General features: G+C 35.8%; 1 protein-coding gene across 2 annotated transcripts in view; it reads left to right on the top strand.

Moving 5' to 3' along the window:
* The window catches only part of LOC119830792 (RING finger protein nhl-1), an 85,516-nt gene that overhangs the window by 56,574 nt on the left and 15,303 nt on the right, over positions 1-13,639 (top strand). Inside the window, exons 4-9 of one of the 2 annotated variants that reach the window (XM_038353936.1) lie at positions 7,982-8,137; positions 8,435-9,871; positions 10,081-10,288; positions 10,376-11,305; positions 11,402-11,574; positions 12,263-12,403. In XM_038353936.1, the coding sequence (XP_038209864.1) occupies positions 8,003-8,137; positions 8,435-9,871; positions 10,081-10,288; positions 10,376-11,305; positions 11,402-11,574; positions 12,263-12,403 (3,024 nt within the window). In that variant the 5' untranslated portion in view covers positions 7,982-8,002. Of the gene's footprint in view, positions 1-7,981; positions 8,138-8,434; positions 9,872-10,080; positions 11,306-11,401; positions 11,575-12,262; positions 12,404-13,639 lie in introns of both variants that reach the window. The other variant, XM_038353935.1, reaches the window with a different exon arrangement.

The following is a 13,639-nucleotide window of genomic DNA, read 5'->3' as shown; positions in this document are numbered from 1 at the left end:
TGCATTCCTCTTCCTTTGTGACGTCACTGACCTTAACAACACTGCTTTATTTTACGTTTAATTCCCCTTTTGTTTCCGGCACGTGCTGACGTCAGTCACTAACTTGTAGGATTCTTGAAGTTTATAAGCACTAACCGCAATCTAGGTTACAAAGACGTTTAATCCATGCACTTGTGTGCAGAATTGACCTATTGAGATAAGGTTTGATTCTCAGTATGCGAAACTGACCTCTCGATATTATGAAGCCTGATCCACCCTGAAGATTAAAAAAGAATACTGGTGTATATTTAATAATCAGAAACAAATGACAATGCCTTTATATACATATATATATTTTTTTTTTATGTCATAGCGGGCAACTGAGCTGGTGGTTCGCCTGATGGTAAGCGATCACAACCGCCCATAAACATTCGCAAAGGTAGGGCCTCTGCGAATGCGCTGCCCGCTTTTTTTGGGGTAAGGGAAAAGGAATGGATTAACGACTGGAAAGAAGGAATGGACTGGGACGTGTGAGGAAAAGGAAACGGGCCTCCGGCTCCCCCACTCACCGTACGAAACACAGTGGCATGCCACTATTTCACGCCGGTTTTCTGTGGGGGTGTGGTACTTCCCCGGTGCGAGCTGGCCGAATTCGTGCCGAAGCGTGCTCGACTCCCACAATAGAAATATATCCTATCGTCTTCATAGTATCATGAGTGATCAATGACTTAGAACATTAGAATATTCTATAGTTTATGAAGGACAAATGACACTGTTTTTCGAATAGCTTTCTCATCCATTACATAAATTAAAACGGCATTGTTTATTGGGGGGTATAAAATTTACTAAGCTATATATATGACGGTATATCATTTTATTATTTTATAGGTAACTTATATTATGAGTAGGTATGTGATTAATTGAGTGAATCAAATTTCGAATACCCTCTAGGCAATAAAATACGACAGAATACGTTTTCTAGTCGATGCTTCTTAGTAGAGCCACATTGCAGACCGATGGTATTTCATCATCATCATTATCAGCCCACATATGTTCCCACTGCTGGGACACAGGCCTCCTATGAGGGTTCAGGCCATAATCCACCACGCTGGCCAAGTGCGGGTTGGCAGATGTCACATGTCGTCGAACTTTTGATTCTTGGACATGCCGGTTTCTTCACGATGTTTTCCTTCACCGCTTTAAGCAGTGGCGTTGTTATCCACATGTGCAGATAAATTGAAAAATCAATATATTTCCTACACGTTCGCCTGGTCTCGAAACCCCGACTTATCAATTTTGCAGTCCGAGGTTCTCACAACTGTGCCACCACTGCTTTTATGGTATTTACAAAACGATTATTTACAAGCACTTTCAAAAAGTTGACATGAATAAAAACGTTTTTAATTTAACTTTGAGTGAAACAACTATAAAATAATAACATCTATAATCTGGTACAAAGCGATCAATCTTCGTTAAAGCTTATTCTAATTTACAATATTCGTATTTATCTAACATTCCTCAATTGGATTTCCAATAAATTCCTTCGCAAACATAATTCAATAAAAATGTTTTAGTTTTGTTCACAAATTTAATAACTTTGAAAGTAAAATTTCGTATAATTGAATGTTATTAAAAATAACATTTTTGTATTAGACTCGTACTTTACGTATACAAGGGTCTTTTAATTTTTATTTGAATAGTTAAAACTATACAATCCGCTGTTAAGCTTTATTATAGATGTAAATATTTCGTAGGTCAAGTGTTTAATAAATTAAATTCTTTGTCTAGAATAAACAGATTAAATTCTGATAAAGCAAAGTTATTAAAAAGCAAAAGAACATCTCAGTCACGTCCTAGTAAATATTATCAAAGCAGGCTCGTTCATGCGCCTTTAATATAATTAAAAACAAACAGTCTTTGGTACTTGCATACAATTTGAAATATAAAGAATATAAAAATGTCAATTATGAAGATTTGTTTAACATTGTAATTTAGTAAGAAAAAAGTTTACAACGATGTTTAATTTAGAATGTCGGAAACCTTATGATTGAGCTTGAGTTAAGATCCTTATTAGAGCGCTTTTTCGATTACAATAATAAAATATATTTTGTCCCATATAACACAATAGAGAGAAACAGAAACGAGAAAATCATCTGCTTCACAGGAATCCTTGTTGAAAATAGTTCTGACGTGTAAATATACGGAAATCACGTCATTTTCCAAATCTGTTAACATCCGTAAAATTTATAGGCATCGTTCCAACGATCTAACAGTTACGTATTAATGTAGGCGAGTAAATAACATTATTCGAAACCTTAGGAATATAAACTATATAAATAAAACACGCGCAACTTTTAACATAACAGTTTTCTTTTTTTTTCTTCGAATTAAAAAAAAACGGATTTTCTAAACTTTATCTTTGAATTAAAATATACATATTCAAATTGTAAATTAATCAGAATATGATTCAAATAGAAACGGACACAATATTTTGTTACAGACCATTTTGTATGAGTAAAAATCCACTCATAGTTAGAAATATATTTAGTACTCTGATTCACAATAACTCGCGCCAAAACTATCACGAGACAAAAACATAGTACAGAAAAATTCTCCCAAAATATAATTCTAGGGAACAGATAATATAACAAGGCCGCTGTTAATTGTCATTGTTTTAATTTTAGGCAGAACGACACATACGTATATATTTGTAGTTTATACGGATGTTATAAAGAGAAAAGTTATGTATGTTTGTAATGTTTTCATAAATTTTACGCAAAAGAGAAATTTTAAGACGCTTTTATGTGCAGAAATTGCTTCCGAAACAATGGTAAATAAGAATCGTGTAGTTAGCCGATTAAAAGGCGCTTCTTAAGAAGACTAGTTGAATAAAATTCCCTTTTATTTTATATGATAGTCTGGAAGAGATCGCTACCTAACGATAAGACCGCCATTTGTGCATGTTCTCATTTGTGACTACGCTCGCTGTAAAGTGGTCGAAACGTCGGGTTAATAATATAACGAATAAATCGCGTTTAATATCCTTTAAAAAGTTTTTAATTTCATATGTTCTAATTTGTTTGTGTTTTATCTATGTTTTTACTGTAAAATTTTTGTATGCAATAAAGTATGATCTATCTATCTAAAATAAATAATTTTAGTATGAGTTTCATAAACTAGGCGATCTAGCTCAATTTACATATCACGTTCATATCTAATTCCAATTATACACAAAGCTAAATGATGAAGCTAGTTATCTATCCGACATACCGAATACAAAGCAAAACTGATTGACGATAATTATATGCGAGTGTAATTTGTATATCAATTATACTACTCTAATGATAAACTATCTCAGTTATTATGCAAAATCCGAAGCAATATATACATGCTGAGATGAGATTATTAAAATTTGTTTCTCGAGATATATAGTTAATCAGGGTAAATGTAAATATTTCACGAGATCTGTGACCTAATTAAAAATCTTAACTTTTTCTAATGACTGTATTTTTTGTTATAAAATATCAATGAAAATTTATTAGATTAAAATCTTTTTAAACGTTTTGTAATTACATAAGAAATAATTAGGATATTTTTCTAATTATCTCTCTTAGGATAAAACGTCTACTATATAGGAGCCACGGGGAAATTCGGGGCGGCCAGCCAGTCAAATAATACATGTTTGTGAACTTTCCTCTTCCTGGTACCTATTACTTTATTTGTGGGTGTTAGGTTAGTTGCATATATGGACCGAAAAAGGTTAGCAATTTATTCTTAGTTGACCTTGACCATATTTTTAAGGTAACTACATTGACGTAGGTGTGTTTTTGTATATGGTTCCATTGTATAGGACTATAGAGTGTTTAAATAAACAAAAAAGCATATTTTTAGAAACATATTTTAGTATTTTTTTTTTATATCAGATGGCAAATTTCTAAGTTTTACAATGTAAACTTCATATTTTTTTTTGTTTCTACGGAATTTTCCAAGCGAATCCCAGCTCAATTATTTAAGTACAGACAATTTTTATCCCTTTAAAACCCGTATCTATTAAAACTCCATAGACAAGCGTTAAAGCAATTACGTTCATGGAACAGTTAGCATCGACGTAGAAGCTATATAACTGGGCAATTTTCAAAACCACCTCATTCTGGAGGAGCTGAGAGATACGCTCAACTAACATTTAAAATGCCTTTATACTAGTTTCCTATAGCTTTTAGAAGCTAATGTATGATGTAAGTAGAAAAAAAGAAGTTGCTCGCTTGCCAAGTTCCTATCCTAGGATTTAATATGTCGTATCTACTGAGCCTCATAGTGATTTATACTTTAAAAGCTAAAGTGATAGAATCCACTAAATTGTCTCCAGTTCTTTAAAGAAACAATTTAGTTATCAATTTAATTCATCAAGATATTATGATAAAGAACTCATTATATCATCTATTTATATAACAATTTAATATACTATATCACAATTTTTGCAATGTCTTCGATCTATAATTAGTCTCGAAAGTTTGAATTAGATATATCTGTCAGTTCAAAATGGGTCAAAATAGAGTCAAAAGACGTTGGTTACTTACAAACGAATGAACAAAATTATGCGGGTTGGTTGGTGTTAAGTGATATATAGGTATAATAGAATTTGTTACTTATATTGCCTTTTTAAGATATCGTATCCAAAGGGTAAACCAGACCCTATTATTTAGACTTCATTGTCCTTCTGTCTGTATGTCCCCGTCAGTCATCACAAGGTTGTAATCATATGATCTGTGATAGTATTAATTTATTTATTTTGCTGCTATAACAAAAAAAAAAAACTGATAAATTCACGTTAAACATTATATGGTGCGGTCATAAATTTACAAAATTTTTCTTCATTCCTTTAGCTTATTTGTACAGAACTTCGTCCCGAGTAGCATAAATTAACCGATTTTTTAGTTTCTTCTAAAATCCAGCCTAAGCACCTGTAACACCTCTAGTGTTACATGTGTGTATGAGCGGTGGTGCCCACTTATCCTCAGTTGTCCCATCTGCCCCTTTGCTTGCTCTGTCATAAAGAAAAAAACATTTCACCGATAAATAATTGAGATTGACAGGTATTTTACACCACTACGATGTATTCATTACAATACGTTCATTGTCAAAACCGTCGACGGTGACACCAGTTACAAACCAAGAAAAAGCAAACATATCTACATAGCACACAAAACTCATCTTACTCCACATACACAGAACAAAAACGAGTGTGTGAAACACAAACAAAAATTGCAATTCATCCTTTGAATCGACCTCCGGTGTGTTAAAAATAGATCTCAATGAACACCGTTCATAAATCTTCGTATACCACGTTTTATCATCGATCAAAATATATTTAGATTCGAGTGAATTTAGAAAACATACGATATAACTATGACGCGAGTAACACGCAACCACGTACGTAGTAGAAACCCTCTGAGAGTTATTTCAAAACAGTGACATATAATTTTTAGGGTTAAAAATAGATACAATGTATCTTCCTATAGAAGCGGTCAGGTATTCTTATATTATAACCTAACTTTAATGTAATTGCTTGATGATTTCCTTACGAAAGTCATTGTGACATTTCTCATGCATTTATATTGATACGATAATAACAAAAGACTACAAATAAGGTAAAAACACTTGCCAAATTATCATCTCTTTGTTATATTACTAGAACTCGCGTGGTTTACAGGTGAAAGCCAGCATAATAGTTCAATAAGGGCTATAAATAAATCTCTGTGCCAAATTTCAGGATCCATACAACATCAACAACGGAAATAGAATCTTATAAATTGCCACATTTATAATATTATCTATATAAACTAATATTACTATTTAAGTTATGTAAAACTAATTAATACAATGCCTCAATAAATAGCCAATTCAACGTTTTGAATAATCAGTAATAATAAATTCATTTGCATCATAAAATACCCTTATGTCGGACTTTAAGGGCATAAAATAAAAACATTATTGAATCCAAACCTTTCAATCTTGCCTGGATCTCGCACGTTTCCAGTCAACTGTGCCGTGTGAAATACCAAATCTATTTTCGCTCACCGCCGGATCTCGTCTGAACGCAAAGCCAAAATTAAACTTTACAGTAATCAGTTAATGAATGTATAGATTATATGAAGGTCATCTATTATGATATCATATATACAAGGAAGTCTAGACTTCTATTATATATTTGTCGAGTATTTGTTTGAATTTGGTACTGGATTGATTATCCGACTGGATGAAGGAGGGTAATGTTTTTCGAGCATATGTATGTATGTATGTAATGTCCTTTTCTTTGACACACCCCAGCCTAAACCCCACTCGACGGATTTTGACAAATGAAGCGTCGTAATCATAAGAATTGTGGCATTGACATAGGGTACATAAATTAACAAAATGGCGCTAGCAAAAAAAAAAAAGAATTTTGTTTATTTTTCTTATTGTACCAATATGGGTATAAGAAAATATTTTAAAAAGATCGTGAAATTATAAAGTATAATATATAGCATAAAGTCGGCAGTGGATTTTTTCTTTACATAATAATAATTCTCATTTTCATAATGTTTTAAACCCTGCATGAGATTAGAATAACTGATGCACATTGTTTCATGATGATAGTTTCCTACTTTAGATATTGTCAAAATACGTAGTATTTTAGTGTGGGAGCCGAGCACGCTTCGGCACGAAGCCAGCTCGCACCGGGGATAGTACCACACCCCCACAGAAAATCGTCGTGAATCAGATATATGCTACTATGTTTCGTTCAGTGAAGGAGCTGGAGGTCCAATTTTGATCTTGTCATCGCGTCTCACCAGCTTTTTGGCCAACCATCACATAAAAAGTGTTCAAATAGATTGTGGAATATCCTCTTCAATGCTGCATTCAAATAACGCGTGAACGCAGTCCGCAAACTCTAAAACTTTTTTAGTAAACCTACTAAAACTAACAACAGCATTCTCGATGGAATAAACGAGCTCTGTACTCAATAGGTAATGCAAATTTTATCGGCTACTCATCTCTGTGTTTATCGAAGTTCGAACTACCCTCCTTTTTCCAATCAAAGTGCAGCAAAACTTTTGAACATTTCTCGTTACAAACCCTTTGAAATTTTAAACTATTGATCAGTTGCAAATTGCTCTGCAAAGACTTTTTATGGTGGTTCAGCTACATTTTTTCTGCAGTAGTGTTGCACTGACCGGTTTTAATAAAGAATATTAATGAGACAGGGAGATGCGTTAATTAAAAATTATATAGCGTTCTTGTCAGTTGTTGTATTACTTTCTTTGGATTTTTATTGAACAACAATTTTTAAAATTATATAACTTTCTTGTCAGTTCTTGTAATAGTTACTTTGGATTTTTATTGAATAATCGCGTCTCGGTACAGCTAATATAAAATTTAATAAATAATGTAGAAATTGTGAACAATTCCCAAGTGACAGCTTTATAAGCGAACACTCACAGTAATGTGACCTATATAACTAAAAAAATGTTTTAGGATAGATTTCCTATTTCATTAGTCTTTCATCTACTTGTTATATCGTTGTACTTTCAAATGTTTATTTTGATATACAACAGGAGCTGCTTCATTTCCAAAAAGAATATAAGCACTTACTGCTCTATCTCTCTGGTGAAAATAAAATTTGCATGACGCGTTTGAAGTGAAATAATGGGTTTCTTGTTGTTGTGTACTGTTCTTTATTTACAAAATAAGACATGTTTAAGAGCATAGATTATGAGGTTAATCACAATTATTTGTCTGTAGTTTGTTATTGAATTTAAACATTAAGAGTTGTAGGTCAACAAGTTAGTTTCATTATATTTAAGAGAAACATTTTATAGATAATATGTAAATTACATTTTCCATCTAATTAGTGGTAAATTTTATGGAGAAATAAAAGTTACGACTAATTAGATATTGCCTTTTAAATGTATTTCCAATAGATTCAAACAATTTTATTCAAGTTTGCCTATTTTTGTTACAGATACATAAATTACGTTGAAAAATGGAGCAGTTTGAATCACTGCTGACATGCTGCGTGTGTCTAGACCGATATCGGAATCCAAAACTACTGCCATGCCAGCACAGCTTCTGTATGGAGCCGTGCATGGACGGCCTTGTGGACTATGTGCGACGACAGGTATGGAGAATTCCAACCTTCTCAAAAATGAAGATAGAAATATAATAACATTTTGTACATGAAAGGGATAACTATGAAAGTGAATGAATATTAGTGGATAGAAATTGAGAAATTGAAAGCTTTATTTTTCGTGATGAAGATAGAAACTGTACCTGTATTTAGTATTATAAATGATATGTGAATATTGTACATAATAAAATGAAAATGTATATATATCAAACTGATGCATGAGTGTGCGCTTCAATACAATAATTAAAGCAATTTGTGCATAGAATTAATGTATTTCTTTTCCTACAGGTTAAATGTCCAGAATGCCGAGCAGAACACCGCATCCCATACCAGGGAGTCCAAGGCTTCCCCACAAATGTCACCCTACAGCGGTTCCTAGAACTGCACGCTCAAATAGCTGGAGAATTACCAGATCCCACAGCAGGGCAGGTCATGGAAAGATGCAATGTTTGCTCAGAAAAAGCGTACTGTGCTCCTTGTGCCCATTGCGAAAAGAAAGTCTGCGATGACTGCAAATCTGCTCACATGGAAGTTCTCCGTAGGGAAATCACTAGGATTAATAATCAAATTCGACGCGGTGTAAATAGGCTTCAAGATATACTTGGTATAGTTGAACGTAATACGTCGAATCTACAAACGAATTGTGCTGCAGTAGCCGGTGAAGTTGATGAAATACACAAAAGGCTGGCTAAAGCGCTTAAAGATCGAACAGATTTTCTACGAAATGAAATCGACCGCTATTTAGCCACAGAACTTAGAAACTTAACTCACCTCAAAGATAATTTAGAATTAGAATTAAGTAACATACAAAGTAATTGTGATCTCGCCGATAAATATATGAATGATGATGTCGAATGGGAAGATACTGAACTTGTCGATACTAAAGAAATCTTCCTTAAGACTGTTGAATTTTTAAGAAACTTCGACTATGAAGGCGGAGATTATAGCCGTAGAATAAGGTTTATTATGACGCATGATCCAAACCAACTTGTCATGCACGTGGCCAGCTATGGTGAACTGAATATGAATCAGCCCGGTCATGCAAGCAGTTATTCAAGCTTACAGCCATCGCAAGGTTTGACTAGGTCGAAGAGTGACCATCGCCTCGCTACTCAATTCCGTCAACAAGAAGAAACAAAGAATTATTATGAGAATGATGAACCAATTCTTGGTGGAAGAAAGTTTGGAGAGCGTCGGCCCCCGCCACCTGAAAGACATACAAGAGACTACGGTGCTGCTGATGATTACAGCGGCTATGAATCTGAACATCGACCATCCCGCAGATTTAGGTCTCGCTTTGTAAGAAGTCATCAACAAGATAATGACTCTGATACAGAACAAACAGCACGAAGTGCAAAGGCTGAACAGAAAGAAAAGGAGAAGGAGAAAGTAGCTGATACAGAAGACGCAACTCGTGGGCCACTGAGTGGAATATTTAGGTTGAGTGATTGCCCGCGAGTCATGCAACGGATATTAGACGTAGAGAGCGGTAAAAAAAAGGAGAAGAAAGAACCACCACCTCCGCCGAAACCTGTTCAACCAGCACCTCAACCTCAACGTCGACCACCGCCTGCGAGACAACAGAGTGAAGATGATGAAATATCGCGCCTTAAAAGACAAAACAAAGGCGCTGCATCTTCTCAGGAACCAGACAGGTCGACTCAACGTGCTGCGGAAGAGGAGAGAAACTCTATTACTCGTAAGCCGCCAACACCAGCCCGGGAGGTGAGTTGGGAGGAGGAGACAGATTGATGAAAAAGAAAATGCAGTACTACGTAGAATTTTTTATCATCACCGTTACTAACAAGGAAACCGCCAAAGTAAACTAGGGCATTCCAATCACACACTCCACGTTAACTCATAATACATAAACACAACACAACAAAATGTACCGTGCACTTTTGGTCAATACCGAATTTCAATATATTTCTCAGGCATCCAGCGATGGTGAATCAGATGAATCTCTCGGTACACTACAACGAAATCAACGTAAGAATACAGCACCGGTAACCAAACCTGCAGCAGTAACACGTAGACCTTCAGCATCAGAGGCTCCAACTGCGCATCGAGTACCAGCACGAGCCGCTAGTACTGAATCTAGTGCATCTACAGAAAGCTCCGGCTCGGCGGTTAAACACACAGGTGCGATATTAACAATCGCAGAGTTAAAAGCAAAATATAGCACAGATGGATTGCCACCAAAACCAAGCAACCGTTTTTTGTCCGCAGGCAATGAAAGAACAACACCGGCAACCACAAATGGAACGGTCAGCGGCGCTCAGCGAGTCCAAAGCAGATTTGTAGGATCTCAGCGACCAACGCCTGCTCCAGCACCCGCCGAGCCGGCTCAGGAAGACTCTGACACAAGCTCCGAGGAGGAGACAGATTCGTCAGAGGAGAGTGAAGAGGAGCCTGCCCCGCAAAGGAAGCCCGAGAGTCAAGCGATGGCACGAAGTGATATAGGTCCACTACTTGCACGCAGTACTAATGCCCGTAACGATGCGCAAGACAATAAAAGTAAAGACACCACTCCCACACAGTCACGTTACCGTACACGACCACAACCAGCTGAAGAGGAAACACCTCGTTATGGAAGTAGTTCTTCCACCTACAGTAACCGATACGGTAGTAAACCAAAAGAAGAGGAGACGACGTCTTCATTCGATGACGATTCGAAATATCCTACAGCTCGATCTAGGTATTTAGCATTGAAAGAAAGACGCAATCGTCTAGCGAGGAGTAAAAGTAGTCACAGTGGCTTTGGTGTAGGTGATGATGATGACCCAGATGAACCCGTGTCACCGACAACTGCGTCTCCCTCTGCATATCTCGCGGCTCGATACGGCTCCGGCACTGGCGGTTCAGAGTTGTCTCGAAGCCGGTCATCGCACGCGCTAAAGTCCAGAGAAAGCTCCCCTGAACGACCGGTCACCGGTGAGAAGGATGGAGCTGCCTTGAGCTCATGGGCGCGGTACTTGAAAAGTAAATACGGGTCCCGAGGAAAAGACCGTGACACCGGAACATCATCGAGCGCATCGCGTCGCCTGTCTCTCGGGCTACCTTTACGCTCAGCAAATGAGCTTGCCAGTTCTGATGACGATTCAAAAAACGCGGCAGGCTCCCCCATCTCCCCTACGGCGGCTACAGCAGCGGTAGCAGGTTAGATAACGAGTGGCGTGTAAATAGGTTTGAAGCTTATGGAACAATGGTGTGACCTGGGAATTTTCATTATTCTAATGCATTTTTCTGTCTTAGGTTTCGCAGCAGCAGGTTCCTCCCCTAGGAGCCAGTATCTGCAGAAACGCCGTTTACAATTCAGCGTGGGGAGTCGGGGGAGCGAACCCGGATACTTTACTTGGCCTCGTGGTATCGCTGTAGGGCCCGACAACACTATGGTCGTGGCTGATTCATCTAACCATCGAGTACAGGTATTATATTTGATAAGTAATCAAAATTTAATGCTTAGTTGGTCTTGATTATCATAATATAGCGCTTCGAATTTTATAAATTTTACATATTAAAACGGTTTATATTTATTAAAGTAATTTTTGAAATTAATGTCCTAATTAATACTGATAAATAGAATTAACTGTTTTTAAATATTGAAGAAATTGGTCAAGATTTTTGCTCCGTTTTATACCTCATTAAATAATTCTTTGATAAACACTATCAACGAAATATACAAATATCAAAGATAATTTTGTAAGCGAGATTATATATAGCTACATTTGTTTTCTAGTAAACGAGGTGAATTTTTTAAAACAGTTTTAAGAAGAAATTAATAACATCTATGATACCTTATAATAAAGTCAATCTTTGACCACAGAATACTTAACAGTACAAGTGCATCGACATACTCTTACTATGACTACCATTTAGATCTCTTCTGAATGACGATTTTCAGAGTTTATTAACTCTGAAAATCGTCAATTTCAGATTTTTTTGATATAATAATAATTATATCAAAAAAATCTACATCTTCCGTTAAAATTAGGCGAAGTTTTGAAAGAGTAACGTAACTAGACTTTTAAAAAATATCGTATATGTTTAGTACAGATACCATAGTTCGATGTGACAAAAGTTATAAAGTATATAACATAAGTATTTCCCCACCAGGTGTTTGATTCCAACGGTATATTCGTGAAGGAGTTCGGTCAGTACGGCAGCGCGGAGGGCGAATTCGACTGCCTGGCCGGAGTCGCTGTCAACCGAATAGGACAGTACATTATTGCTGACCGATACAATCATCGCATTCAGGTGAATATAGTCATTATATTATAATAGCTTTTGTCCGCGGTCCCGCTCGCACGTACACATAAAACCCTCTTGAAACGCTATATTGTAGGTACAATATATTTGCTTAAGTGTGAATGGACTTATAGATATCACAACATAGTATAAAACAAAGTCGTTTTCTCTGTCCCTATGCCTCTATGTATGCTTAAAGCTTTAAAATTACGCAACGGATTTTGATGAAATTTATATAGGTATACAGACAAGGTATGAGCTGACCTGGATGATAGGATACTTTTTATTCCGATTAAATCCGTTGAGATAAAACAAGAATGTTGATATCCGGGTGGAGCCGGGACGAGCGTCTAGTATTCAAATACATCAAATAAAACGTTCTAATTGTCACGGGGATTGCTTCATTCAGAACTGAGACAGTCACGTCGCAACTGTCACGCACTTGAAAGTGCTTAAGTTTTTGCGTCAATTTGCGTGCCAGTAACGTCTGACTTAAATCTAACTTTATGTTCAAGTATACACACATGTATACATTAATATGATGACTATGATGAAAGTTATTTTACCTTCATTTTATTTAATCACGCAATAGAAGTTTTGAAGGCTTTTTTCCCGACATCCATGTGAACAATTTTTATTAACAAACATCTGAATCGCTTTCAAATTGCCAGAAGTAGACGAAATATAAATGGGAGGACATGATAGAAACCGGATCAAAAAAAAAATCGTATGATCGGTTACCCGTAAAAGTTGTGAGTGACAAAAAAACAGTCGCTTGATAACCTCATTTAAAGAAGTTGGTTAAAACTAAGTGAATCTGATAAAAAAGGCAAATAATAATAATAACATTTAAATGTTATTCAAGTAATTTTATTGTCTCTTTGTTACAATCAATAATTTGTATTTTAGAATTTTTTGTATGTATGTACGTTATCCATGAATGAAGATAATTATAACAAAATTTTCCAAATTTTAACCAAATGTTCAGTTCCACCACTCAATAACAACAAAATGTACAAAAAATACACTCGAAAAATTCCATAAACAGAGAGAAACTGCATGTTTTATTCAAAAAAGCTAGCAAATATTCAGTCCGCATTGGCTTGGCTTAAATAATTTCCACAGTTTTCCGATATGTGGTGCGAAGTAAATAGAATATGTTAATGTCTTTAACCCTTGGCATGCCTGGTAGGGTCTGTCAGACCCACACCAACGCGCGAACCGTTGTAGTTCATTTAAATTTGA

The sequence above is a fragment of the Zerene cesonia genome, chromosome 12 (genome assembly GCF_012273895.1).
Source record: "Zerene cesonia ecotype Mississippi chromosome 12, Zerene_cesonia_1.1, whole genome shotgun sequence".
In the NCBI taxonomy this organism is placed as follows: domain Eukaryota; kingdom Metazoa; phylum Arthropoda; class Insecta; order Lepidoptera; family Pieridae; genus Zerene; species Zerene cesonia.
Note: the sequence above shows the minus strand (reverse complement) of the source record. Positions and strands in the feature narration are given on the sequence as shown.